The 25,290-nt window shown below is 39.7% G+C and overlaps 1 protein-coding gene across 3 annotated transcripts in view; it reads right to left on the bottom strand.

The window, feature by feature from the left end:
• Positions 1-1,440: 1,440 nt before the first annotated feature.
• Positions 1,441-25,290, bottom strand: part of GRB14 (growth factor receptor bound protein 14) — a 59,381-nt gene continuing 35,531 nt past the window's right edge. For all 3 annotated transcript variants that reach the window (XM_060778089.2, XM_060778098.2, XM_060778106.2), the window contains 11 exons: positions 19,703-19,824; positions 18,416-18,490; positions 16,590-16,727; positions 15,215-15,325; positions 14,883-14,978; positions 12,620-12,697; positions 9,417-9,533; positions 9,262-9,331; positions 9,078-9,165; positions 4,686-4,779; positions 1,441-1,907 (listed from right to left, as the gene is read on the bottom strand). In XM_060778089.2, the coding sequence (XP_060634072.2) occupies positions 1,761-1,907; positions 4,686-4,779; positions 9,078-9,165; positions 9,262-9,331; positions 9,417-9,533; positions 12,620-12,697; positions 14,883-14,978; positions 15,215-15,325; positions 16,590-16,727; positions 18,416-18,490; positions 19,703-19,824 (1,136 nt within the window). In that variant the 3' untranslated portion in view covers positions 1,441-1,760. The remainder of the gene's footprint in view (positions 1,908-4,685; positions 4,780-9,077; positions 9,166-9,261; positions 9,332-9,416; positions 9,534-12,619; positions 12,698-14,882; positions 14,979-15,214; positions 15,326-16,589; positions 16,728-18,415; positions 18,491-19,702; positions 19,825-25,290) is intronic.

Here is a 25,290-nt window from a genome sequence, read left to right as displayed (position 1 = left end):
TCATAGCAATGGTGTTGTGTCCACAAATGAGAATCTTAAAGAGATACAATATTCTAACAACATCATAATTATAAGAAGGATGCCAGCCAATATTTCTATCCTGACTCACCTCTGAAACAAGGATCCAAAAAAATAAAATATCGGGTTAGCACAAATGTTGTGCATTCCATGTATTAGTCATTTTTACATATCTTGGTTTCAGTAAAGCAGAGAGGGAGAGGGCATTGCAAAATGAAGCACTGCATGAGTTGTATTCATGTGAACTCAGTGTCTCCCAAACCAGTTAAAGGTTTAGCTAGAAAATCAGAATGTACATCCTTATAATTTCCATTCTTGTGGGCAAGAACAAATCACTTAACCATCTTGATCCTCACGGCAAGAGAATACACAAAACCTTCAATTCAGGATTTATTTTGTGCTCAATCCTCATGGATGCACAGAAAATAACACTTTCTGTGCAGGTAAATCCTTTTCTGCAAAATTGCTTGCTATCATATTTCCTGTGCAGAAAATTTACTCCCTTAGTATAAAATCATACAATATGCAAGATGCCATATCCTTATTTAAGTATCACCGCCAGCAACAAAAATGTGTTAAGATACATCTGCAATTCTAAGACACGGCCCATTTTTAGAGGTGTTTATATAGGGAAAAATTGCATCTTAGGAATGAAGAAATATAGGATGTCTGTGCAGAAAAGGGTATTTTCTGTACAAAACCACCACATTATTATTATTATTATCATTATTATTAATAATAATAATGATGATGATTATTATTATTATTATCATCATCATCATCATCATCATCACCATCAAAGTATTGATATTCCACTTATTCCTTCCTAAAGGAGATTCAAAGTGGTCAAGCATTTTTGCACAGAATAAATCCCAAACTATAAAGGTATTTATCCATCTACCTTTATAGGTTGGTGGTTCGAATCCGGGGAACGGGGTGAGCTCCCACTGTTAGTCCCAGCTTCTGCTAACTTAGCAGTTTGAGAACATGCAAATGTGAGGAAATCAGTAGGTATCGCTTCTGCGGGGAGGTAACGGTGCTTCATGCAGTCATGCTGGCCACATGACCTTAGAGGTTCCTATGGACCATGCTGACTCTTTGTCTTAGAAATGGAGATGAGCATCACCCCCCAGAGTCGAACATGACTAGACTTAATGTCAAGGGGAAACCTTTACCTTTACCTTTTATCCATCTATGATTCTCCTCATCAAGGTTTTTGATAATCGGGAACTTTTTTGCATTTGTGATATGAATATTCTTCCCATTCATGCTGTATTTATAATAATATTATCAATACAGCTTTAAATATAATTTTGTATTTCAACATTATACACAGGATGGCCTCACAGGACTATATAACTGTTTCTTTTTCTTGGTCTGCAATAAATTCTCAGGAAGAAAAATGAGGCAGCAGTTCAAAAGTTATACAGGAAACTAGCGAAAAAGACATTTATTGGCATTTTGAAAAATACTTCCTAGGCTTGCAGCATTGCACAGTTACACAATTCCAGCTTGAGAGTCATTTTTGGAAGATCAACTGTTGATTAGTTACTCTAAACACAAAAATACTGCATTTTGTTTTGTTTTTCTATGGAGAATGCAAGCTCTTCTTTGCAAGCTGAAATTTACATTCACAGACTTTCGCTTTTTTATCTCCTTTGTTTACGAAACGGCTTTGTCAAGAGAAACAAACACTCTCCCTTTATCTTCTATGAGGCTTAGGTGAGATATTGGTGTTTAGGCTAAAGTGCAATTCGGGCACAGTAATGTTTTAACTTGCAAGGTAGGATGCCTTTATTGAGCTGATAAAACTCCACGAGTTGAATAAGATCAGAAAATCTGGTGTGACCATCATCCAGCGAATAAAATAGCTTGCCTTCCTCTTCCAACTGCAAGGAGGGGAAAAACAACAACATGAACAAGAATGTCAGGGATGGCCTGTACTTGTTTCTTTATTAGTCCACCCTCCAAATGGATAAATGGGCAAACATTCAAGTTGTCCAAGACTGCACCTACATTTTAGAATTAATGCACTTTAACACTACTTTACCTGCTATGGCTCGATGTTATGGAATCCTGGGAGTTGTATTTTGGTGAGGCACCAGCATTCTTTGGCAGAGAAGGCTAGGGAAAGGGAATGGTTCTGGAACATTGCCATACAGCCCGAAAAACTTACAACAACCCAGTGATTCTGGCCATGAAAGCCTTGGTAAAGATTTCTCCTGACATTAAGTTGAGAATTGTCCCACTCTGGGGGTGATGCTCATCTCCATTTCTAAGCCAAAGAGCTGCCATTGTATGTGGACACCTCCAAGGTAATGTGGCCAGCATTATTGCATGAAGCATCATTATCTTCCTGCAGAAGCAGTACCTATTGATCTACTCACATTTGCATTTTCGAACTGCTAGGTTGGCAGTAGCTGGGCCTCACCACGCTTCCCAGATTTGAACCACCAATCTTTTGGTCAGCAAGTTCAACAGTGGTTGAAACCACTGCATGACCAGGGGGGTCTAGAGAAGGCTGAAAACTACAACTCCCATGATTCCATGGCATTGAGTCATGGCAGTTAGTGGCAACAAACTCCATTAATTCTACAGTGTAGATGCAGCTCAAAACTACTAAAATGTTCACAACTGTTTGAAATTACATCCTAAAAACCCAGTTTGACTCAGGCAGCTTACTTAATTCCACATTTTCTCTCCTTTTCTTGTACAGCATCCTTGGATGGCAGAGCTACATCACATACCTTGGCAAGATCTGTCCACTCTATGGTAACTGGGGGGACAAAATCCATCCTCATGTTGCCTTGGCAACAGAGATGTGTGTCCCTCTCTTTCTGCGGTGTGCTGCAGTCTTGTGGCACACTGTGCTGGAGGCTGCCTGGCCCAATTAATTAGGGGCACCTTTTTATTTGATTAAAATTATTCTTAATTGAGCAATCTAACTGATTAATAGAGTAAAAGTTGCAGTATGCAGAGAAACACTACTGAAGAAAGTGGAATGCATCCCTTTATAAAGCTTTAAAATTGATCGGTTCATTTTACATTATCAGGAAGGACGGCATTCTCTTTGAGAACTACCTTGAGGCACTTTCAGGCAGGCGAGGCAACCCAACAAAACACATGCACAAAACTAATGATAACCAAACTACATATTCTTATCTAACTCTTGCAGCTTTTGCATAGATCAAGGCAGAAAAAGGTTACAGGGAGGGAACCTGGCTGGAACAAGAGAAGTATGTGGGTACAGCATATGACATGACTAAAGAGAAAACATATTGGGAGCGTTTGCTACAATCTCAGAAAAACAACAGTTTTAAGTCTGAGTGTGCATCTTCACTGTAGTATTAATGCAGTTTGGCACCAACTTAACTGCCATGGCTCAATGCTATGGAAATGGGAATTTGGTGAATTACCAGCATCCTGTGCAAGAGAAGTCTCAAGGCCTTGTAAAACAACTCCCAAGATTCCATAGCTCTGAACTGGGGCAGAGCAATGGAACTGCATTAATTCTACAGTGTAGATGCACCCAGATTCCTATTGGTAGTTTCAGAGCAAACTCACTGGATCAATGAATCACACTGATTGAATGGGTCTCTTCTAGCTGGGATTACGAATGGGATTCAGCCCTTAATGTCCCCAAGGTTGGAGTTTGGTCGTCTATCCTACTTCTTTCTGCCCTAGCAAAATAAATAGGCAAAAAAATGCAAACATGCCCAACTCTGATAATGCAGTTAGATCACAACTTGCTTAAATTTAGGAATCTGACAGCTAAAATGAAAACACATCAGCAGGGTTTGCTATGATCGCATACCTACAGCAGAGTTTTAACTCTATTGGTAGTCTGAGGTCCCTTCTACACTATCCTATATCCCAGTATCTGATCCCAGATTATCTTCTTAGCCTAGATTATCTGGCAGTGGACTCATATAATCCAGTTCAAGGCAGATAACCTGGAATCAGACCCTAGGATATAGGGCAGTACAGATCCAGCCTCGGATAGAGCTTGCCCACTGAATCCTATTGATTAAGTGGTTTTTCACTAATTGTGATTATCAGCAGGATTCAGTCCTTAATATCTCTGAGTTTGGTCATCTATACTGCTTCCTCTTCCCTTGGACTTAGTAAAATAATTAGTCAAAACATGCAAATATACTTAACTTTCATAATATGGTTAAATTCTGAAAATCACACTACAGCCTGATAATAATTTATCTGAGAGTAAGCTCCATTGAACTCACTGGGGCTGACTTCTAAACAGGCATGTGCAGGACTGCACTGTTCATCTGTAAAACAATGGACCTGTCTTTTCAAGGTGATGGTCATCCAACCCTTGGTTTTCTTTTGAAAACATTCCCCTTCCCTATTTCATTGTCAGTTGTTCTCTGAACATTCAAAGCACACGTGGATTAACATAAAAAGCATAAGTATGTTTACATGTTGTTGGCATGTGGATCAAAGTTAGTGCAGAATCCATATTTAGATTTAGAATTCCATTTTCATGTGCAAGATTTTTTTAAAAAATCATACAAATTTGTAAAACAACTAGTTTTGATGATAACAAACAGAAGAAATGACTGCATCGCTCATCTTGAAACGGGCAGAATGATATTGTCCCCATCATGATAATGTTATTACCAGTTCACAAGCTCAGTGGTTATACTTACTGGCACAATCTGGAAGTGCTTTATTTTTAATCCGTGACTCAAAGACAGAACAAAGGTTTTGGGGTTACTTTGGCTATCCCGTACCAAGAAAACTCTAAGGAAAGAAGGAGAAAAACAAAAGGTCATCAAGCACCTTATAAGTGGGACAATGCTGACTTGCTAGCAAGATTTAGTGTTACCCAAACAGAATGAATGTTGAAAGTGACAAATATTTGTCCATGGCAACAATCTATTTGCCTTCCTTTTCTGACAAAGTGAATGCAATTAACATTGCTCATCCCAAAACAATGATTGAAGGAAGACAGGACGGCAACCTTATAGAGTTAAGAAACAAGTCCTGAGAACTTAAAGGTGTGCTGTTTTTGTTTATATCACGGAAGAAAGGTGGGATATTAACACTTATAGACTGTCATATCCGCAAAGGCGCACCTTGAAAATAAAGTTCCAGAATATATTGCATAATAGTTTATATTAAAAATGAGGAAGAAATTGCAACATGTCATGCCTCCTTCTGGGGTAGCAGAAGTACAAGAGTGTTGGAGAAGGTCTTGGCACACCTGCGGCTCAGCTGTATTACCTCAGCCATTCTCAATTAATTATCCACTAGTTTAGATAAGGAAGGCAGCAAACACTGATTGCAGGCTGGAAGCAATGCCTCTCTCTCCCATTCTGTGAAAAAGGCACCCAAACTAGCTAAAAAGAGTTTGCTCTGCTTTCTGGATCCTTGGAACTGAAGCCTGGTTACTCTTTTACTCATTCCTCTGCCTATTTTGGGAGTACTTCTACACTGATACTACTTTGAAACAACTTCATCTGATATGGCTGAATGCCATGGAATCATGGAGTTGTAGTTTTACAAGGTCTTTAGGCTTCTCTGTCAAAGGGTGACTTAGCAATATTCTATAACATTGCACCATGGCATTTAAAGTTATGTCAAACTGCATGGATTCTACAGTGTAGATGCATCCTTAGTTTTTCTGACTACTGATTCCTCGGCATTTTGATCTCTGAACTGCGAACTAATGCAGCTTCTCTCGTCTCCTAGAAAATTGTGACACAATGTAAGATGTATACTGAAAATCCATACATGTAGCTGATCACAAAATGTCAATCTTCAAGTACCAATGTTATTGAAGAACTTCCTATACTGCTAGTCCTACCATTTTTTTCCATGTCAGGAGCAACTTGAGAAACTGCAAGTCACTTCTGGTGTGAGAAGATTGGCCGTCTGCAAGGAAGTTTCCCAGGGGATGCTCAAGTCTTTTACTATCCTGTGGGAGGCTTCTCTCATGTCTCTGCATGGCAAGTTGGAGCTGACACACGGGAGCTCATGCCGCTCCCTGGATTTGAACCACCAACCTTTCAGTCAGCAGTTCTGCCGGCACAAGGGTTTAACACATTGCGCCACTGGGGGCTTCAGTCCTACCATGAGGCAGAGTGAAATGGAGGGTGTTGATGGGCAGAAAGCAACTGTATGATGTGCATTTATAACAGAGCTATATGTGCCACTTGGTATGCCCCATGATCCTCAGGTATAGTGAAGGATGCTTTGCCATTATTCAGTATGGAATAAAGCTTCATCTGGATGTCCTATTGACTTTTATACATGAAACTGGGAGAATGATACTGTCCCTTGTCTCAGGGCCCTTCTGCACAGCCATATAACCCAGAACATCAAGGCAAAAAACCACACAATATCTGCTTTAAACTGGGTTATCTGCGTCCACACTGCCATTTATTCCAGTTCAAAGCAGATAATGTGGGATTTTCTTCAGCTGTGTAGAAGGGGCCTTAGGCAGCAGCATGTCTTCAAATGGTCCCTGGAAGAAGCCACATCTCAGGAAGGGAAAAAAATCCAGTGCTGGGAATAATCACTAAGAATACTATTTATACTTCACTTAGAGAAAAAAAGATGTACACACCAGCATTATTTCCACTATGGAGGCACTCGATTGCTAAAATGAAAGGACACAGAGGACTTTTTAAGTCTGAAACTGATTTTCCTAAATAGTAGGCATTTAAGATTGATTTATTTCAAGGAGGACTTCAATCCATTCCATCTGAAGTTGGGCAGTGGGAACGAGAGAGCGGGCCTTCCTTCTCAATGGCTGCCCCTCGAATATGGAACTCCCTTCTTCCCAGGGAAGCCAGAATGGCCCCCTCCCTGCTGAAATACACTGAAAAAGTAGGAATCCATAGAAGTTCATGCCAAATGCAATAAGGATAACGGACTAATGGAATTAACAATTGGACGGGCCTTGGACTACAATCTGGATTACATGATTTTAATTGTATTTGTTTATTTTTATATTTATATGTATTGGCATTGAATCGCTGCCTGCTGTAAGGCCGCCCTGATTCCCCTTTTAGGGTGCAAAGGGCAGGACACAAATATGTGAAATAATAGATAAATAAATAAATAACTTAAATCTATTTGCATGACTTTGATCGGCTGCAAAGATTATCAAACTAGTTCAATGAGAGCACATGAGTTTATTGGTTTTCCATTTGTACCTCCTCTTTTCTTCACCCGGAATTGTGTAAACCAACTACTTTTAAGAGTCTTAGGGCTGGGAACACCAATGGTGCTGGGTGAGCATATGATGGGAGACTGAAATATTGCAAAGTAAAAATATCTTCTGAAAAGACAGTCTTGGGAAGGAGCAGTTTGGCAGATATATAACTTAAGAGAAATACTGAAGCTTTGTGCCCGGAAGATGCAAAGCCACCTTTTTCTCTTTGAAATCCCATTCCTCTCTCCTCAGCAGACTGCAGGAGGAAGGATATATGGTACTTTTTAGAGGTCTGAAAAGATCGGTTTAATGGGGCTCATATAATTAGGCAAGAGGCAGTATGAATATAGTAGGCCTGTCGGTTTTAGTTCGTTAATTCGTTAATTCGTAATTTAATCGTTATTTTTACCATATCCGACGCGATTTCAAAACATATTTTCAAACCCGGAAGGGTTTAAAAATATCGAAACAGCAGCCCCATTTTTTTTACGAGCTTCAGCTCGTCTCGTTAATGGGATGGAGGCTACTGTGCTGCTGGTGCCTGGGAGCCAATCCGGCGCTCCCAAGCACCCCAGCAGTAAATGGGGCGGGCGGGGCGAAGGGGCGGCGCGAGCAACACAGCTGGGAGGAGGAGGAGGAGGGCGCAGCAGCCGGAGCCGATCGGATGGCGCGCGCGCTCCTGCGCCCTCCTCCTCCTCCTCCTCCTCCTCCCAGCTGTGTTGCAGGAAGTGCCAGGAGGAGGAGGAGGAGGAGGAGGGCGCAGGAGCGCGCGCGCCATCCGATCGGCTCCGGCTGCTGCGCCCTCCTCTCTCTCTCTTCGCTTGGCTGCAACGACCTTCTCCTGTTTCTGACAGAAACAGGAGAAGGTTGTTGCAGCCAAGCGAAGAGAGAGAGAGGAGGGCGCAGCAGCCGGAGCCGATCGGATGGCGCGCGCGCTCCTGCGCCCTCCTCCTCCTCCTCCTCCCAGCTGTGTTGCAGGAAGTGCCAGGAGGAGGAGGAGGAGGAGGGCGCAGGAGCGCGCGCGCCATCCGATCGGCTCCAGCTGCTGCGCCCTCCTCCTCCTCCTCCTCCTGGCACTTCCTGCAACACAGCTGGGAGGAGGAGGAGGGCGCAGGAGCGCGCGCGCCATCCGATCGGCTCCGGCTGCTGCGCCCTCCTCTCTCTCTCTTCGCTTGGCTGCAACGACCTTCTCCTGTTTCTGTCAATCATCTGCCCCGCCGGCCAATCACATCTCCCTCCCTTTCGCGCGCGCCCTTCTCCCCTGCCTTCGCCTTGACCATCAGTTTCCCTCCCCACACACGCCTCAACCTGCCAACCAAGCTTCACAGACCAAGCAAGTATTCAAATACGTATTTTTTTTTTTGAGGAAGAAAGTATGTCCCTTCAGGCTTTCCGTAGGTGAAGCAGGGAAAGGGATGCTTTGCTCACGCCGTCGAGCAGTAAAGATGGCGGCGCCCAGGAGAGCAAAGTGATAGCGTTCTGGAGGGGGATCTTTTGGCCAAGCAGGTAGGTGGCTCCTCATAGTTACTCAGTAGGCCTGTTTGATCAAGAAAAAAATTGTTTCTAAAATGTTTTGTAAATATTTACGAAATTTCATAAATAACAAAACATTTTTTTGGAAAGTTTTGTAAATATTTTAAATATCGAAACAAAAAAACACCCCAATTACAAATCGATTTTAGAAACAAATTTTTTCTTGATCAAACAGGCCTAGATTATAGGGTTAGGATTACAATTGGACCACCTCTGCTTTAAAGTAGTATGCACGATTTGACCTTTGAGTTGCATCAGATTTAACACTCTCCTCACAGCTACCCCAAAAGATTAGCTGTTCAGTATCTCCCACTTCAGAAAAACAAAATAAAGTTAAATATCTTACCCATCCACCAGTCCTTGTCTTAAAATCAATTGGTGTGCCTCATCCCTAGAGATCTTATGGTGAAACCATGGCTGGGAACTGTGTATGGCTAAAAATATCATCAACAGAGGGGAAATATTACCAGTTTGATATGCGCATAAGGCAATACCATTACTTGCAACCAATCCCACTGAATGGCACATACCTATATTTGATGGACCATTTTGCAAAGTGGTAGGACTACTGTGTGTACCAATTCTTAAGCACCCTTTCTTCTATATGGGGAAAAAAGAAACATTCTAAATATTTTGGATGGAAAAAATACATATCAGGAAGAGTTTAAGATGAAATGTTGCATACCCTCCATGCTAGCCCTTCTTCAACTGCAACCGAAAGGGCTTCCGTTGGATTTTCGATAACTCTGGATTTATGTCCAGTGAAGTCCATAGCCACAAGAGAATTCTCTGAAACACTTCTCTACAGAAAGAAAAATAAAAATATATAAGGATGATTCTCACCCATTACTCTCAGAGACATATTTATTGGAGATGCAAGAGAGAGTCTTCTTGGTAGTTGCTTGTGGGATGTGGCACTCTAAGTTAGTTCTCCTCCCTGTTGTCCTTCCACCAGTAGATGACATCATTTTTATTGAAGTAGACTTTTGGCAACTGCCTGCCTGCCAAGAAAGGGGCTTTGAATAGCTGAGTACTATACATTTTTACTGATGTGTTTTAAAATAGCCTTAATTCATCTGCAATTTAGTAATATAATTTTGTTGTGCAATGGTTTTACTTCTGTGTTTTTTATTTGTATCTGTGCCCTTTTTAATCAAACTTTGTTGCATGCTACACTGAGTCTCACATTTTAGGGAGAAAAGTAAGATATAAGTCAAAATAACAAATAAACAACGTTCTTTGCTTCATTTGGTGGTTTCCTCATGTGTTGGACTATGTGGGCAATGAGAGCTATAGCCCAACACATGCACAGGCATCCAATTAGAAATGGCAAATGTAACCCAAAGGTTTCACAGCACATCTTTTGATTTCTTTCTTTAATAGCATTTGGCACCCTCCAAGACACTTTCCGACCAATAATAATCATCTTTGGATCTATTGATTAGCTGGCAGGAAAGGAAATTAAGGATAAGAGAAAAGTGTACTGTACACAGATGATGTGTCCCCTAAAGGATATTTCAGTTATCAAGATCAGAAAAAGATACTCCTTTTATACAAGGGCTTATAATCTCCTCTGAGCTGTTAGATACCATAACAATTCTGTGAGGATATTTAGAGAGAAGATTTTTCAGTAATTAATGTAAAAAGTGATAAATAGGTTTCCGATGGCACTGACAACTGTGATAAGCAAAGGCTGGCTGAAGAGAAGATATAAAAACAAGAACCTGTTCGAAGAGGAAGACTTATCTCAAAAATTTGGGGACAAAAGCAAATATGGTCTAATTAATAACATATGTTGGTCTGATTTCTTCTCTTGGTGCAATAGTAAAAACTATAATGTGATGGATTCTCATTGTTCATTCTTAATCACATACAGTGTTCCCTCACTTATTGTGGGTGTTACGTTCCAGGACCATCCGCAATAAGTGAAATTCTGTGAAGTAGAGGTGCCCCTCCCTTGCCCTCTTTACCTTCCTCTTCCTTTTCCTTGTCACCGCCTGGGCCTCTTGCAACCGCTTGGAGCAGCAGCAGCCACAGTGCCCGGGTCAGGCCTGTTGGCAGGAAAGGTGCCTGTTGGCAGGTGCCTTCCTTGATGGCGGAAGGGGACTGGAAGAACCAAAGAGCCAATTGAGGTGGCGGCACAGTGCCCTCCTGTTGGTGGAAGGGGTTGGGAAGAACCGAAGAGCCGATTGAGGAGGTGGCGGAGGCCCAGGCAGCGACAAGGTGCTTCTCTCTCTCTCATTTCTGCTCAGTATTCCCTTGCTACTTAAATTCATAATTTTTTTAAAAATTGCAAAACAGCGAGTCCGCAAAAAGTGAACCATGAAGTAGCGAGGGAACACTGTGATTGATTATAAAATACCATTACACACATTCATGTTGTCATTTAAAGAATGGGTAACATGTGACTCTTGAGATCAGGCTGATTTCAGCACCCACCAACTCCATCCAGCATGGTCAACAATAATTTATTTATTATTTATTTACTGTATCTGTATACTGCCTTTCTTAGCTAATCGGCGACTCAAGGTGATTGGTGGGTGCTGAAATAGTCATAAGACATTATGAATATTATAGTCCACCACCTGCAAGGCCAGGGGCTCCCTGCTTCAGTATGTAAACGTTTCTCTGTATAGATAATTGAGAATTACTTTTCTGATCAGGATGACTGGCTGTTAAAAAATGGACACAGGTATAGCTATGGTTAAGCTGAGGTTCACCCACGTGAACTTAAACTTGTATGGTTCACTCAGTGGGAATAGTGGTTTGTTGTTGTTCATTCATTCAGTCGTCTCCGACTCTTCGTGACCTCATGGACCAGCCCACGCCAGAGCTCCCTGTCGGCCGTTACCACCCCCAGCTCCCTCAAGGTCAGTCCAGTCACTTCAAGGATGCCATCCATCCATCTTGCCCTTGGTCGGCCCCTCTTCCTTTTGCCTTCCACTTTCCCCAGCATAATTGTCTTCTCTAGGCTTTCCTGTCTCCTCATGATGTGGCCAAAGTACTTCAACTTTGTCTCTAGTATCTTTCCCTCCAGTGAGCAGTCGGGCTTTATTTCCTGGAGGATGGACTGGTTGGATCTTCTCGCAGTCCAAGGCACTCTCAGCACTTTCCTCCAACACCACAGCTCAAAAGCATCGATCTTCCTTCGCTCAGCCTTCCCTAAGGTCCAGCTCTCACATCCGTAGGTGACTACAGGGAATACCATGGCTTTGACTAGGCGGATCTTTGTTGCCAGTCTGATGTCTCTACTCTTCACTATTTTATTGAGACTGGACATTGCTCTCCTCCCAAGAAGTGGTTACTTTAGCAAATATTTTATTACTATAAATTAAAATAAAAGGGACAGTATAATTTAGTTGCTGTGAAATACAGAGTGTCTCAGAAATAAATTATGATGACGATGAAGCACTATGGAAAACATGTTTAGCAGCCTACAAAATAAAAAGAAATCAGTCACGTTTTATGTATATCAACCTGAGCTTCATATTAAAAGCTAGGGCAGAGCTTGCCCAAGTATTTTACCACCTGAGGAAGCCTGTCCAGTAGTTTTGGTATTCAAGTCCTGTTTATAAAAATATACAATATGATCCCATTTCCTTAGGGCCAGTATCTCCGGTTTCAATTATTTGTGTCTTCTCTAGGTATTCTCAATGATATTCTTAGGCCAAAAGTACTTCATTTCAATAGCTTTTGCTATTATCCATAGTTTTGCGTATTCATGAGAAGTTTCAATAAAATGGGGCTCATACTCTACCACAAAGACAAACTAAACAATAATATGCCACCCCTGTGTAACATTCAAAACCGGATGCCAAAGAGGCAACACTACCCAGCAGTCAAAATTTTCTCCCAGTGTTATTCTAAAATAATTTCAACAGTACCTACCACAGGTGTGTTAAGGGAACTGCACCCACTTCTGCCTTGGTAGGGATACATATAATTCTGATATAGCTGCATTCCATACTAGAAACAAAGAAACAAGTACCCATTACAGCCTTATGTGGAAAACCGAAGAGTACTAAGTTGTGGATTTTGCTAACCACAAAGAATAAATGGACACAGCACAATATATTATCTTGAAAGAATAAGAAGATGGCATTTGTTGAATCTAGGCAGACTCAAGTATTAGCAAGAACAATAGAAGAGCAAATTGTATTCTGTACTATATAGACAGTAAGAAGGTAACCTTTTAAATCAAAAACAATGCTGGCTATGGGTGATGGAGGTAACCAGATTGCAGGAAAACTGGCATAGGATATATTACAATTATATCATTTTCCTCATTCATCATCAATGTCACCACCATCAACATAAACTGATGTTATGCCAGTGATTTTCATCATTTCATAAACTCTATGGGAGCCAGCTATTTTTCTTGCATGGTATTACTGAATTGATGTTATTTCTTAAACTGTGGAAATGTATAATACTATTGATATTAGGGACAGAGATTTTCAAAATAATGCAATAGTGAGTCTCTCCATATCTCTCAAACCAAATTAGAATCTAAATGAAAATGACTCTAATACCAACTCTCCACAACCCAATGCTCTCAAACATTGCTCTTATCCTTCAATAAGCAGAATATAGGAAAGAAGCATTGCTACATGGGAATGAAGCTAACTACAATGTATCTGAGGGAATGTTTCCAAAGAAATATAAAACTTGCCATTAAAAAAACACCTGTTAGAACATTTTTCATTGATTCAAGCATCAACGGGAACAACAAAAGGGCAATAAGGACTTACACTTTTTAGACAGTAACAAGGTAGCATTAAGCTGACACTTTCTTTCTTGGTCCTATCAAGAAATACACTGGAAGGTATTCGAGTATAACTTGTGCTTCTACTGCCTATTTTAAATGCTTCCCGTTCACACTTTGAAAGTCGTTGCTCTGACACTGACCCTGAATCTAGTTTAGATTGTTGTTGTTAACTGCCGTCAAGTTGACTTTGACTTTTGGTGACCCCCGAATGAGAGACCTCCAAGTCACCCACTCATCAACAGCCTTACTCAGGTCTTGCCTGTGTATATTTTACTCCAGTACATACAAAAGTAACTCTGCAAAAATTCCCAGTCAAACCTCTCCTTTCGGCCTAATTCACATAAGTTTGCACTGCCAGTTCACTGAGGCACTCATGAATAAAAGGGCGTTATTTTAAAAGGAAAAGAAAAGTCAACCCAGACCAGGTGGAATGAGTGTACGCAGGGTTAGCAATAGAATTTCTGCAGGAGGCCTAATGAATTTGGGAGTAAGGGTGAACTTAGAATATGATGAATATCGGATTTGATTTCCTAATGTCATCCTTCTCTCTATGCACAGAGATGGCCCTTCTATTAGTCACCACCATGGGCAATAAATGCTAAAAACAGCAGTGGCTAATATGTATCTCATAAACCCTCCAGCCATTCCACCTCAAATAGGAGATAGAATGGTATGCCCTGGGCTGTTTTTATATAGCTTTTTGTAATAATCTTCAAATATTTTTTTGTATTCGTCGCACATCAGTGATTGTTTCTCCTTCATTCTTTATCTTAACTATCTTCTTCCTATGTTCTTTCAATAGCAACGCTAATAGCTTATCTGATTTATTAGCATTTTCAAAAAAATAGTGTCTAATGTACATAATTTTCCTTTCTAACTCATCTGTCAAAATTAGTTCATATTGCTGTTGTAGTTTGGACAGTTCATGTTATATTTTTCTTATCTGCCTTGGTATTCTCTATTCTTTTTCTTTACCTCTGATTTTGGTAAGCTGTATTTTATTTTTTCTTTTGCACCAAATAGCATTTGGTTATAAGAGGCAACCCTCTCGTAACCACTTTACCTGCATCTCAGACTACTTTTTCAGCCATGTTCTCCTTAAGATTCTCTTTAATGGAATATCACCGTCACTTGCTTCACTGCAGGTTTGCTCTAAAGTTTGTTCCCAATCATGTTAGCTTTGTTTGGAAAAGTAGTTCCATTTACTGTATAAGGAAATATTCCACATCTCATTTCCATCACATTTTCCACCCATGTTTTAAAATGTGATATTTATATCCAATGAGAACACCATCATTATGATGGTCAAGGATAAGGTTCTTTCTACACAAAAATCACAGAAAGAACCCATGAATACACTTAACAGAAGAAAAAACTCTTTACCTTAAGCAAGCGAATTGCTGTCATCCAGCAGGTCCTACTTTGTTCACTTTCCGCATAAAGCTGTTTCAGGTCTCGGGCTCCTCCTGCTTTCTGAGGCTAGAAGGCCACAGCATATTGTTTAGCATTAATTCATATCTTGAAGGCAATACCTGTTGAAATAAAGGCCACTAATTCTCCTATTTCATGAAACATAACATCATATCATTATCATCATCAACATTGTTAGTTTTCTGATTCAGAAAAAAATATGCCAGTAAACATAGAAAGCTTATTTTCCCCTTGTGCCCCTCCCTCCCAATGTGTTATCCTATATCAAAATGCTAAGCATTTACCTTAAAGCAGAACCCAAAGCTGGTTGGCACTCCAGTTATCTTTTTGCATGTGAAAGACATATATAGGTCACTACTGCTGAATTCACTGAAAAGCTGTAGGTGCCTTGGCTCCTAAAATAAAAAAACAACAATGCATTATTAGCGACTTCATGGTGGTTCTTTAAAAACAAAAACAAAACAACATCATTACCTCATAGAGGGAAACAGGATAAAATATATGATTCCAAGGAAAATAATACTTTAATTACCAAAATGGGTTGCCTTTAAGAAGCATAGAACAATTTCACAGCAACCAATACATTCTAAAATGGAAAAGCTTCCATCAGATTTAGGGCCCTTCCAGACAGGTCCTATATCCCAGGATCTGATCCCAGGTTTTCTGCTTTAAATTGGATTATATGAGTCTGCACTACCAGATAATCTGAGATAAACAGATAATCTGGGATCAGATCCAGGGATATAAGGTCTGTCTGGAAGGCCCCTCAATGCAGCCCTTATAACAGCGATGGGGAAAGCTCTGACCTTCCATATGTTTTGGACTTAGTTGTTATAAAGTTGGGTCTACATGGCCAATAATAAAAGATTTTGGGAGTCATTGTCAATGCTTCCCCAATCTGGGATAAGAAATACACCATGCTGCAAAAAAAGGAGGGCTCTATTGAGTCAAGTGACTTTCATCTGTAAGTTCCCCAAAATTTATTCAGCTGGTTTAACTCTAGTCAGGACAATGGGTTGGATTGAGACTGATGCCTCCTGGGACACACACCCAGAGACCATAGAACGGTGGCTTTAATTAGCAGTATGATTTAAAAGAAGACCTCAATGTTTCAAGAGAAGCAACACTAATCTATTTAAAACGGTATGTTAAATTTTTCATGTATTAGTTAACTTTACAATTAATTTTTTTTTCTTTACAGTGGGCCCATGGTATCTGCTGGGGTTCCATTATATAAATTGACATAGTAAAATGCTTTTATGGCAACACCAAGATTTGCTTTTTGGAATTGTTTTTAAGCATTTTATGCCATAAATGATTGAAAATTCATGGATATGAAGTACTGGGTATATAATAAGAAAATGTACCCCATTACTTTCCTACACCATGAGGGCTGACTTCCACACAAATGATTTCTCTACCCAGCTTCAGTCATGGCTATTGATACTTTGGGGGAGGGGCGTGTTTTGATTTTCAAACTTTGACAAATTTAAAATGACCAAATGACACCGACTGCACATGAAATTGAAGGCATCTTTTTGAAATTGAAGGTTTGCTTTTTGGAATTGTTGTTTTTAAGCATTTTATGCCATAAATGATTGAAAATTCATGGATATGAAGGACTCTAACTGGTGTTTGTTTTGCATTAGGCAATCTTACCTTTGATGTCCCCTTAGTGGAAAAATAGAGACCAGATCTTCGCAACAAGAAATACATCTTTTTCCAGGTTTTTTTCCCTTGCTCTTTAGCATGTAAATAACTATGAATTTCAGGATATGTACTGGAACTTAAAAACATCTGGAAGGAAGGAAAAAACTTATTACATTCTAGTGGAATGTCCCCTTATTCAGCAACTTCTTGGTTGCATTGAAAAAGCTTCAGGCTTGGTTTACAGGCTCGATATACAATCCCCGAGAAACTGGTGTGTTCAACTATTAATCTAAAGACAGCATTGGGATTTTCTACTGTAAATGTCTTATTGACAATTCCTCTATTCCTGAAAGATAACAAACCTTATTAGATCTTAGAAGAATTACTTTTTTAGATCATAATCGCATGAAATCCCAGGACCTTAGCTGCTATGGCTATGCTAGTTGGAGGATTTGGAGAGTTGTATTCCAACCAAAAAAGGTAGCGTTTTCAAGGTCTGGATTTAGTTAGCTCATATTGCATCACAAGCTGCTTCTTCACTAAAAATTCTTCTGCAGCTTGATTTTTTTAAACCCTCCCTTTTACTCTCTCCTGTGGATGTCTTGAATGCTGCACAGCCCGCTGGACCCAAAGGGAGGGGGTTCCAAATGAGCCGAAGGCCAAAGTGAAGCGAGAAGCAAATTGAGATTGTACAATCACTTAGATAATAGCCCAGAGGAACCATTCAATTTCTTCAACATATTCTGTCTTCTCACATTTAGAATTGTGTATGATGTACTTCTAAATGCTGAAAGTGACTCAGAGAATTTATTTGAGGGTAATGCGATTATTAAACTATTTACATGTTTGTGCAAATTGTTCTTTACAGTTGTTAATACGCTGGGCTGGAGCACCAGCTTCCCATCAAACCTGAACATTGGCTTTGTTGGAGTCCAACCACTTCAAAAGCACTGCTTTCAATAATTGTTTGTAACCATTTATAATTTGATGTCATCTACAAAAAATAGCCAATTGGGGTTTTTTTTTTGTTTTGTTTTGTTTTAGTAATAACATGGGCCTTTGGTATCCACTTGGGTTTGATTCCAGAACACAACATGGATGTCAAACTTTGTAGATGATCAAGTCTCATAATATACAATGGTGTAGTTAAGTGCTATCCCTTATATAAAATGGCAAAATCAAGTTTTGCTTTTTAGAATAGTTATTTTGAATGTTTTCAAACCATTGATTCATGGATGCAGAGCCCATAAATGCAGATGGCCAACTGTGCAAGCCCTTCTCTTCTGGACATGCCCTCTGCTTAAGAAATATTCTAAATACTTACTCATTTTTCACAGGTCTGATGAAGTATTTTATAGGATCAACATTTATAATATTTTAGAAGGTCATTCTTAATATGATATACACTGAGCAGATCATGCCACACAAGTTTCATTTTGAGATTTGTTTGTGTATTTATTTATTTAAACTAAATGCTTCTTATAGTCATCCACCAGTAAATTTCAATACTATCTTTCAACTATGCACTTTTAAGATGGAAAGAGTGGTCTTCTCATCCAATGAAGTTGAATGGAGAAACAATATGCAAGCCCTTATTAAACCACAACTCCACTCAGCAGATAGCCTGAACTTACATTAAAAATGGGGAGGAAGGGTTGCTCTGTTTTCCTTTAAAGTTTCCCTTTTAAAAGCACTGGCATGAAGAAATGAATAGTGTGTCATTCCTTTGCATATTGATAGATCATCACTAGACCATATATTAAGCCTATCATTTTGTTTTCAATAGTGATGTTCGGACTTTTCAGATGAACTCATTCCAAATGTCAATACCTCACCTGTAATATCTGTGTTTGGCTCATTTCTCCATTGATTTCATTTGAGAAAGACACCAGATGTTCAGGGAAAAAATTCTGTCAAATAAAAACAAAATAACTGGAGGATCAAATAGAAACTACACAGAATTTATGTGGATTCGGATTACATTTCTCTAAAAATAAGTACTGTATTTTCTGGGGTATAAGGCTACTAGCCCAGGAAAATCTTCTCAAAAGTCAGGGGTCGTCTTATATACCAGGGGTCATCTTATAGGGTGGGTGCTGAAACTTCCAAGCCGTACTAGAGAATCTGCGGTTGCCGCATATGGTGAGGGGAGCTCAAAAACGGCTGCATCCCCACTGTATGCGGCGACCGTATAAAAGCAGCAAGGGTAGTGCTGTACAAGTATGGTAGAAGAAAATCCACTCACCAAGATTTGTGGAAAGAAGTGACTTAATGCAGTCCCAATGACGAAGTAAGGGGGCGCCTCACCGGGAATGTGTAAGTGAAGGCCAGAGCAAGGTGCAGGCGTCCGAGACGCCTGGGGTATGGAAAAAAGAGATAGAGTGGCGCTGTGCCCAGAAAAACATACCTATTTCACCCGTCTTGCCTGCCCTTGTATCCTATTGCCATACCTCCTTCTCTGCCTTTCAGATCTCGCTCCTGAGGACTGAAGTGAAGTGGTGTAGGCACGCATGTGCGAGATCTGAGAGGCAGAGAAGGAGGTACGGTAATAGGAAAATTATCATATTGAAATCAAATCTGATTTTTTAAAAGAATTTGTATTTGGTGTGGGTTGGAAGAGGAGTAGTCTTATATGGCGAGTATCTCCCAAACTCTATATTTTAACTGGAAAAGTTGGGGGTCGTCTTATACAACCAGTCATCTTATACGCTGGTAAATATGGTATGTGGATTCAGATTACATTTCTCTAAAGACAAATATGTTTATTTTCAGGTGCCTTTTTGCTAAGGTGTCTTCCACAGACCTTACATTTGAGAATTACATTTTGCAAAGTGAATAGAATCCATTTTTTTCTGCCAATTCAACCACTGGTATATACACTATATATTCTTGCCTAGTTAGGAATAAGGGAAATTTCATCAACATTGACCCTAAGTACCTAGGACTCTGAGTACCTTGGGTTTAGGAAGAAGCAAGTGAAATTGTATGGCATTACTTTGGTTTCTATTTGGGATTGTAACCCATTAGTGCCTATCCTTATACATCAAAAACAAAGGGGTTTGAGATGGTTTATAAATTCAACCACATTAAAGTACAATCTCAGAATTTTTGAAGGACGTTACCTCAGGGTTTTTGAAGAATTCATATTTGGCATAATTTTTTCTAAAATAAAATCTATTGCCTTCTTCAATTCTCCATTTTGATTGAACCTCAATCACCATTTCATGGTCTTCTATTATTCTCTCTGCACAATAAAAGAAAAAAGACATTTAACCACTCTAGAGTTAGCATACCTTCTGCAGCTTTGCAATAACTGGCAATGTTACTCGACACAAGTGCAGTAGCTGGTAGTGGAGTTTCTGAAAGGGTTAAAAAAAACCCAGCAGCAATTCAGTAGGCCCGCTCTACTAAGGAAAAGAGGAAAAATTGGGATCCTCATGATGGACAGAATTCCAGTGCTTGGATCTCTATTTGGAGTGGCTGCACAAATGATCATAATCTATACATGGGGCATAATTTGAAGGTGCCTGATGCAGCAACTCTATTGGAGTTATGCAGATATTGATGTAAATTCCACAAAAGAAAATTGGTATACACCTCACAGCTACAACATCTCATAATATCCCATTACCATCTTAAACTATTATTAAGTATTTATTATTGTGTGTGAAAGCCTCCACATATTGTTGGACTGGAGTTTCCATAAACCCTAGATACATAGTCAATAGGGAGAGATGATGAGCATTGGAGTTCAGCAACGTATCTGTGTTACTTGTCCATGCCTTCCCCATCAACTGTTGTCAGAAAAATATATGCATGTGCATATGAATATTCCTCAGACATAGCCATCACTCCACTTTTGTGGATTTGAATATTCATGGATTTGATTATAAATGTTCTCCTTAGAAATATCCTCCTTAGAAAAGTCCTCCAGTGTGAGTCTATGGTCAACCATCTTCAGATATACTGGAGAATCTAGAAAACTCTAGAGAAAATTCTAGACTGGCTTTAGCACAGCAGATTAATCACCAGCTGGGGTAATCAGTTGACAGTTCAAAGTTGGGTCAGGGTAAACTCCTAACCTTCAGTCCATCTCCATGCCTACCTAGCAGATCGAAAACAAAAATGTGAGTAGATAAATAGGAACCGTATTAAGAGGGGAGGTATTTTAGGCACGGCATTTCAGAGAAAAGTTTACAAAGAAAGAAAGCTCTTTGGCAAGGAAATGGAGCGACAGCATCCCACTGTGGCAGGAACTGATTACAGCCTCCAAAGATGTTGAATGATGAGAATAGCCTATATATACCTCTATCTGTTGTCTGTCTTGTCATTATATAATCAGCATTGAATGAGAATGAGAAGTGGATTGTCATTTGCTTCCTGTTTTTATTTGATTTTATTTTTGCCAATTCTAGAAAGTTCCAAAACAAAATAACACCCTCACAAAATGTGTGACATAATTCAGGACAGCAGATTATTTAGTTTGGTTCAATTTTTGCCCACTGGAGTTGTTGTTGCCCACTAAGCAAATCAAGCAAGTCACTTCTCAAAACCAAGGCCTACAAATGATATTTCATATGATGTAAGGCAAGAAGAAAACCTTGAAGCCACATACATTTCTGTGTGCTTGCTTAAATAAATCCACACATCTGGAAACCAAGATGGATCCATAGAGACCCCTTTGGGTCCAAAAGATTTAATTTTCATGGTAGTGAGGGATTGAAAACGCCAGTGAAAATAGCCGTGTCTCCAAATACACTTCTTTTGCTAACTTTAAAGAAAGCTTTCAAACCGATCTGACATTTAAGTATGGTTACATGGATGTCACTGTGACATTTATGGAAATGCCACCTTTTGCAGGCTTGGAAGGTGGGGAATGTTGGGATTTTTTTAAAAAAAAAACTACTTGCACGACTGTCCTCAATAGACTGCATTAACCCTTTACCTGATTATATTGCTGTTTACTCCAATTATACATTTTGATGCTATAAATGGAGCTTAACACATTGTCAGAACTGAAAAGCACTGAAAAGCAAAAGTTGCACTTGTGTTTACAAAGTATTGCAGCATTTAGGTTAGTCAAATGAAATTAACCAAAAAGTTAAGTCTGACAAATCACAATAACAAAATCTATACTCCTCACACAGATTGCAAGCCAGGTCAATATATGTTGAAGACCTATCAAATCAAACACTAGCAAGTATGGCGGCCTGTCAAAGGCATATTAGAAGACTTCTATTTTTCCCTGCCAGCAGGCAACTACAAAACCAAGGAAATTATGCAGAAATTAACAGAACACAGTTCATAGGTGCACACTGAAATTCAGCTAAGTACATATATGCTTTGTGAAAGTGTTCTGCATGACAACATAAACTATTAACACATTCAAGCAGAGCCAGCTGATACTTAAAATCCATGGCTACTGAGCATATTCGGCCCTCATTGGATAATGCAGGGAGAAGTCAACTTGAGATATTTGTTTTACAGGCTGAGCACTCCTTATTTGAAATTCCCAAATCTGAAATACTGGAAAATCCAAAACTGCCCACAAGGATGGCTGAGCTAAGTGACAAACTTTGTTTCATTCTCACAATTGTTTAAAAAAATGTATAAAATTACTTTCAGGGTATGTGTATAAAATGCATATGAATTTTGTGTTTAGCTTTATGTCTCATCTCCAAGATATTTTATTATGTACAGATAGGCAAACATTTTACACAAACTGTGTGTGTGTGTGTGTGTGCGTGTGCGTGTGCGTATACGTGTGTGTATATATATATATATATATATATATATATATATATATATATATGGGATACAGATCAGTTAGTCAGCAGTCAAAAACATGAAATTCCCTGAGTTTTTGCTAGATGAATACACAGAAAGTGAGAAACAACAGTGACACCAAGTGGACATAACAAAGCATAACACATTGGAGCCAGAAGCAAGGTTTAACAAACACCCCTGGGTTGAAAGTTTGCTGCATTTTGCAAATTTTATAAGGCAGAGTTCTGTGATGTATCTACAGTTACTGTGCATACAACTCTCACCTATGTACCAGAAGCCATGTGTGCCATAGACTCTGCTTAGATAGGTAACATTATCCTGTGCTTTAGTGACTTTCTGAGCAGCTTATTATACAGTTAGGCTGACATCATGCCTTATTCCATAAAGGTTGACATCAAAGATCACAAGAGATAGAGCCTAACCTATATGTTATGCCCACCAAGAAGGAGAGGATCATAGCCAAATTACTGTACAAAATATTACAGAAATTTAGAACCAATCAGTATACCAGTCACATTCTTCTCCTGTCTGGGTAAACAAGAGGTAAAATGGGCATGATGGGAAGATTAGCTTCATCAGAATCCTATGTTTCCATATGGGTTAGTTGTACCATCAGCATAAAATGGGTAGCATAAGAGAGTTCAGCAGAGAATTTAGTTTGGTTCATTTTTTGATAACAGCTTTCTTGGATATCTTGGGTCCTCATATATTGAATGCTCATGGATAATTTAGTGATCAGCATTGCTCTGATGCTGTCTACCCTCTGCATCTATTAATTATCAATATGTTAAATAAAAATGTGTCTTTTCACATGAACAGCTTGATCTGGTTTTGTCTATCTCCAAACTGGGAGAGCCGTTCATGTTGCTCAAGCCTCAGATTAAAACAAAGTGTACTTACGTTGGAAAGTGAATACCCGGCATTAATGTACTTAATCATAATGTCCACATACACTCATGGATAAATTGAGGGAAGGTTTGGGGGCCAAAATTGAGGATTTTGAAAAGACCCCATGAATGAGTCAACGGGCAGCCTGTGAAAGGGGGAAACCATTAATGCCAACTCAAGGAGCTTGCCCTCCCTGCCCAGGCATTCAAAAAAAGGTCTGAAGCAGTGCTATGCTAGGGACAGGAGATTGGTCAGTGCTTCTTTTTAGGTTCTCCCAGCATGAACGTTTGCCTGTTTACTCAGAGAATGAGATGGTTCCTTTTTCTATAAGAGTTAAGGTGCAGTATTCACATTGATCCATGAAAATCGAGCCATGTTTTTTGGGTTGATTTTTTACTAAACTTTCTAAACTTTCACATAAGCATATAGGGTAGTTGAAAATTGTATGTTTTGGGATTATATCTCCTTTCCCAACCTTTCCCAGACTCAATGGTGATGAATAATGAGAACTGTACTTCCAGAGTTTCAGTGGTCAGATGCTTCACATTCTTGACATTAATATCAAGACAAAATAGATCCTTAGGGAATCCTATAGGGTGGCCAATGGTGAAACTCAGACAGAATAATAGAATTATAGAGTTAGAAGAGACCACAAGGGCCATCCAGTCCAACCCTCTGCCATGGCTCCTCCTAAGAGAGGCAGCCACCCTCTCTCAACGGAGCTATTTTCTCAAAAGATGACATGTGTTTATGGGACTGCACAGTTATCCTATTGGGTTGTTGTAGGTTTTTCAGGCTATATGACCATGTTCTAGAGACATTCTCTCCTGACATTTCTCCTGCATCTATGGCAAGCATCCTCAGAGGTTGTGGGGCCTCACAATCTCTGAGGATGCTTGCCATAGATGCAGGTGAAATGTCAGGACAGAATGCCTCTAGAACATGGCCATATAGCCCGAAAAAGCCTACAACAACCCAGTGATTCCAGCTATGAAAGCCTTCAACAAGCTATGTTATTGTTCCTGATCCAGCCTTTGCCCTCTCCATCAGTGAGACAACAGTCATCTTGGGAGGGAACAGATATGGCTGAAAGTTGGGGTGGGAAGTCAAGCAGAGAGCAGGTTCCAAGGGCTCATTTGACTATTACAGACCTTCACCTTACTCCAAGAGTTATTAAACATTAAAGTTTCAGTAGTCTAGTCCTAGATTCAGTCTCCAAACCTAGTTAGTGCTGAGCTGCAGTCCAACACTATCTGATGGGCTATGTCTAGCAAAACTACTTTGAGCATACCTTGCCTAAGAAAACTCTATGAAATTCATGGGATCGCTGTAAGTCAATAGGCCACTCCAAATCACATACATATAGACACACACATCCTACAGGCCAATAACTAAGGGTCTGTGAAACAGTCCTTTAGCACCACCATCTGGGGATGTTAAGCCAAACAGGGTTTTCTGACAAAGCATTTCTCTGCCAGCGAAAGGACAAATCCACTCTATCATATCACCTGAGGCAGCCACGGTGGTTAAGGATTGCACTCTAAGCATGGTTTTGATTTTGTTTTGTTAGCAAAAAGTGTTCAGAACAATAGAGATCAACAGCGAGGATAATTTTAGAAGACTGATGTTGGTCACATTACAGCTGCACAGATTAGTGTGCTAAAAGCAGCTGGCACAGTATTACAGAGCCCTTGCCCAGGAAAGAGAGTGATGTTCTAATAATTAACATGGTGTGTAAACACTTAACACATGCATTCATTATGAAAACTGACATGTGATTATTGTTGAAAATAAAAGCACCATATTCAATTTACAATGATTCATAGGTTCAAACCTTTATTCATGAGCCCTGGAACAGCTGCTGGGTGTTAGTAAAAGAGTTTAGGACTGGTACACTATCATGAATTATTTATCCCTGAACAAGTAAAAAGAAAGTGCACTTGTTCACCATTTCCTACTGGCAGAGAAATCATTTACTTAATCATATCCCGACAATGAACAAAAAAAACCTCCATATGGAAATCAACACATTTGT

Source organism: Anolis sagrei, chromosome 1 (genome assembly GCF_037176765.1).
Source record: "Anolis sagrei isolate rAnoSag1 chromosome 1, rAnoSag1.mat, whole genome shotgun sequence".
NCBI lineage: Eukaryota > Metazoa > Chordata > Lepidosauria > Squamata > Dactyloidae > Anolis > Anolis sagrei.
The sequence above is the reverse complement of the archived record's forward strand: the minus strand, read 5'-3'. Positions and strand labels throughout refer to the sequence as shown.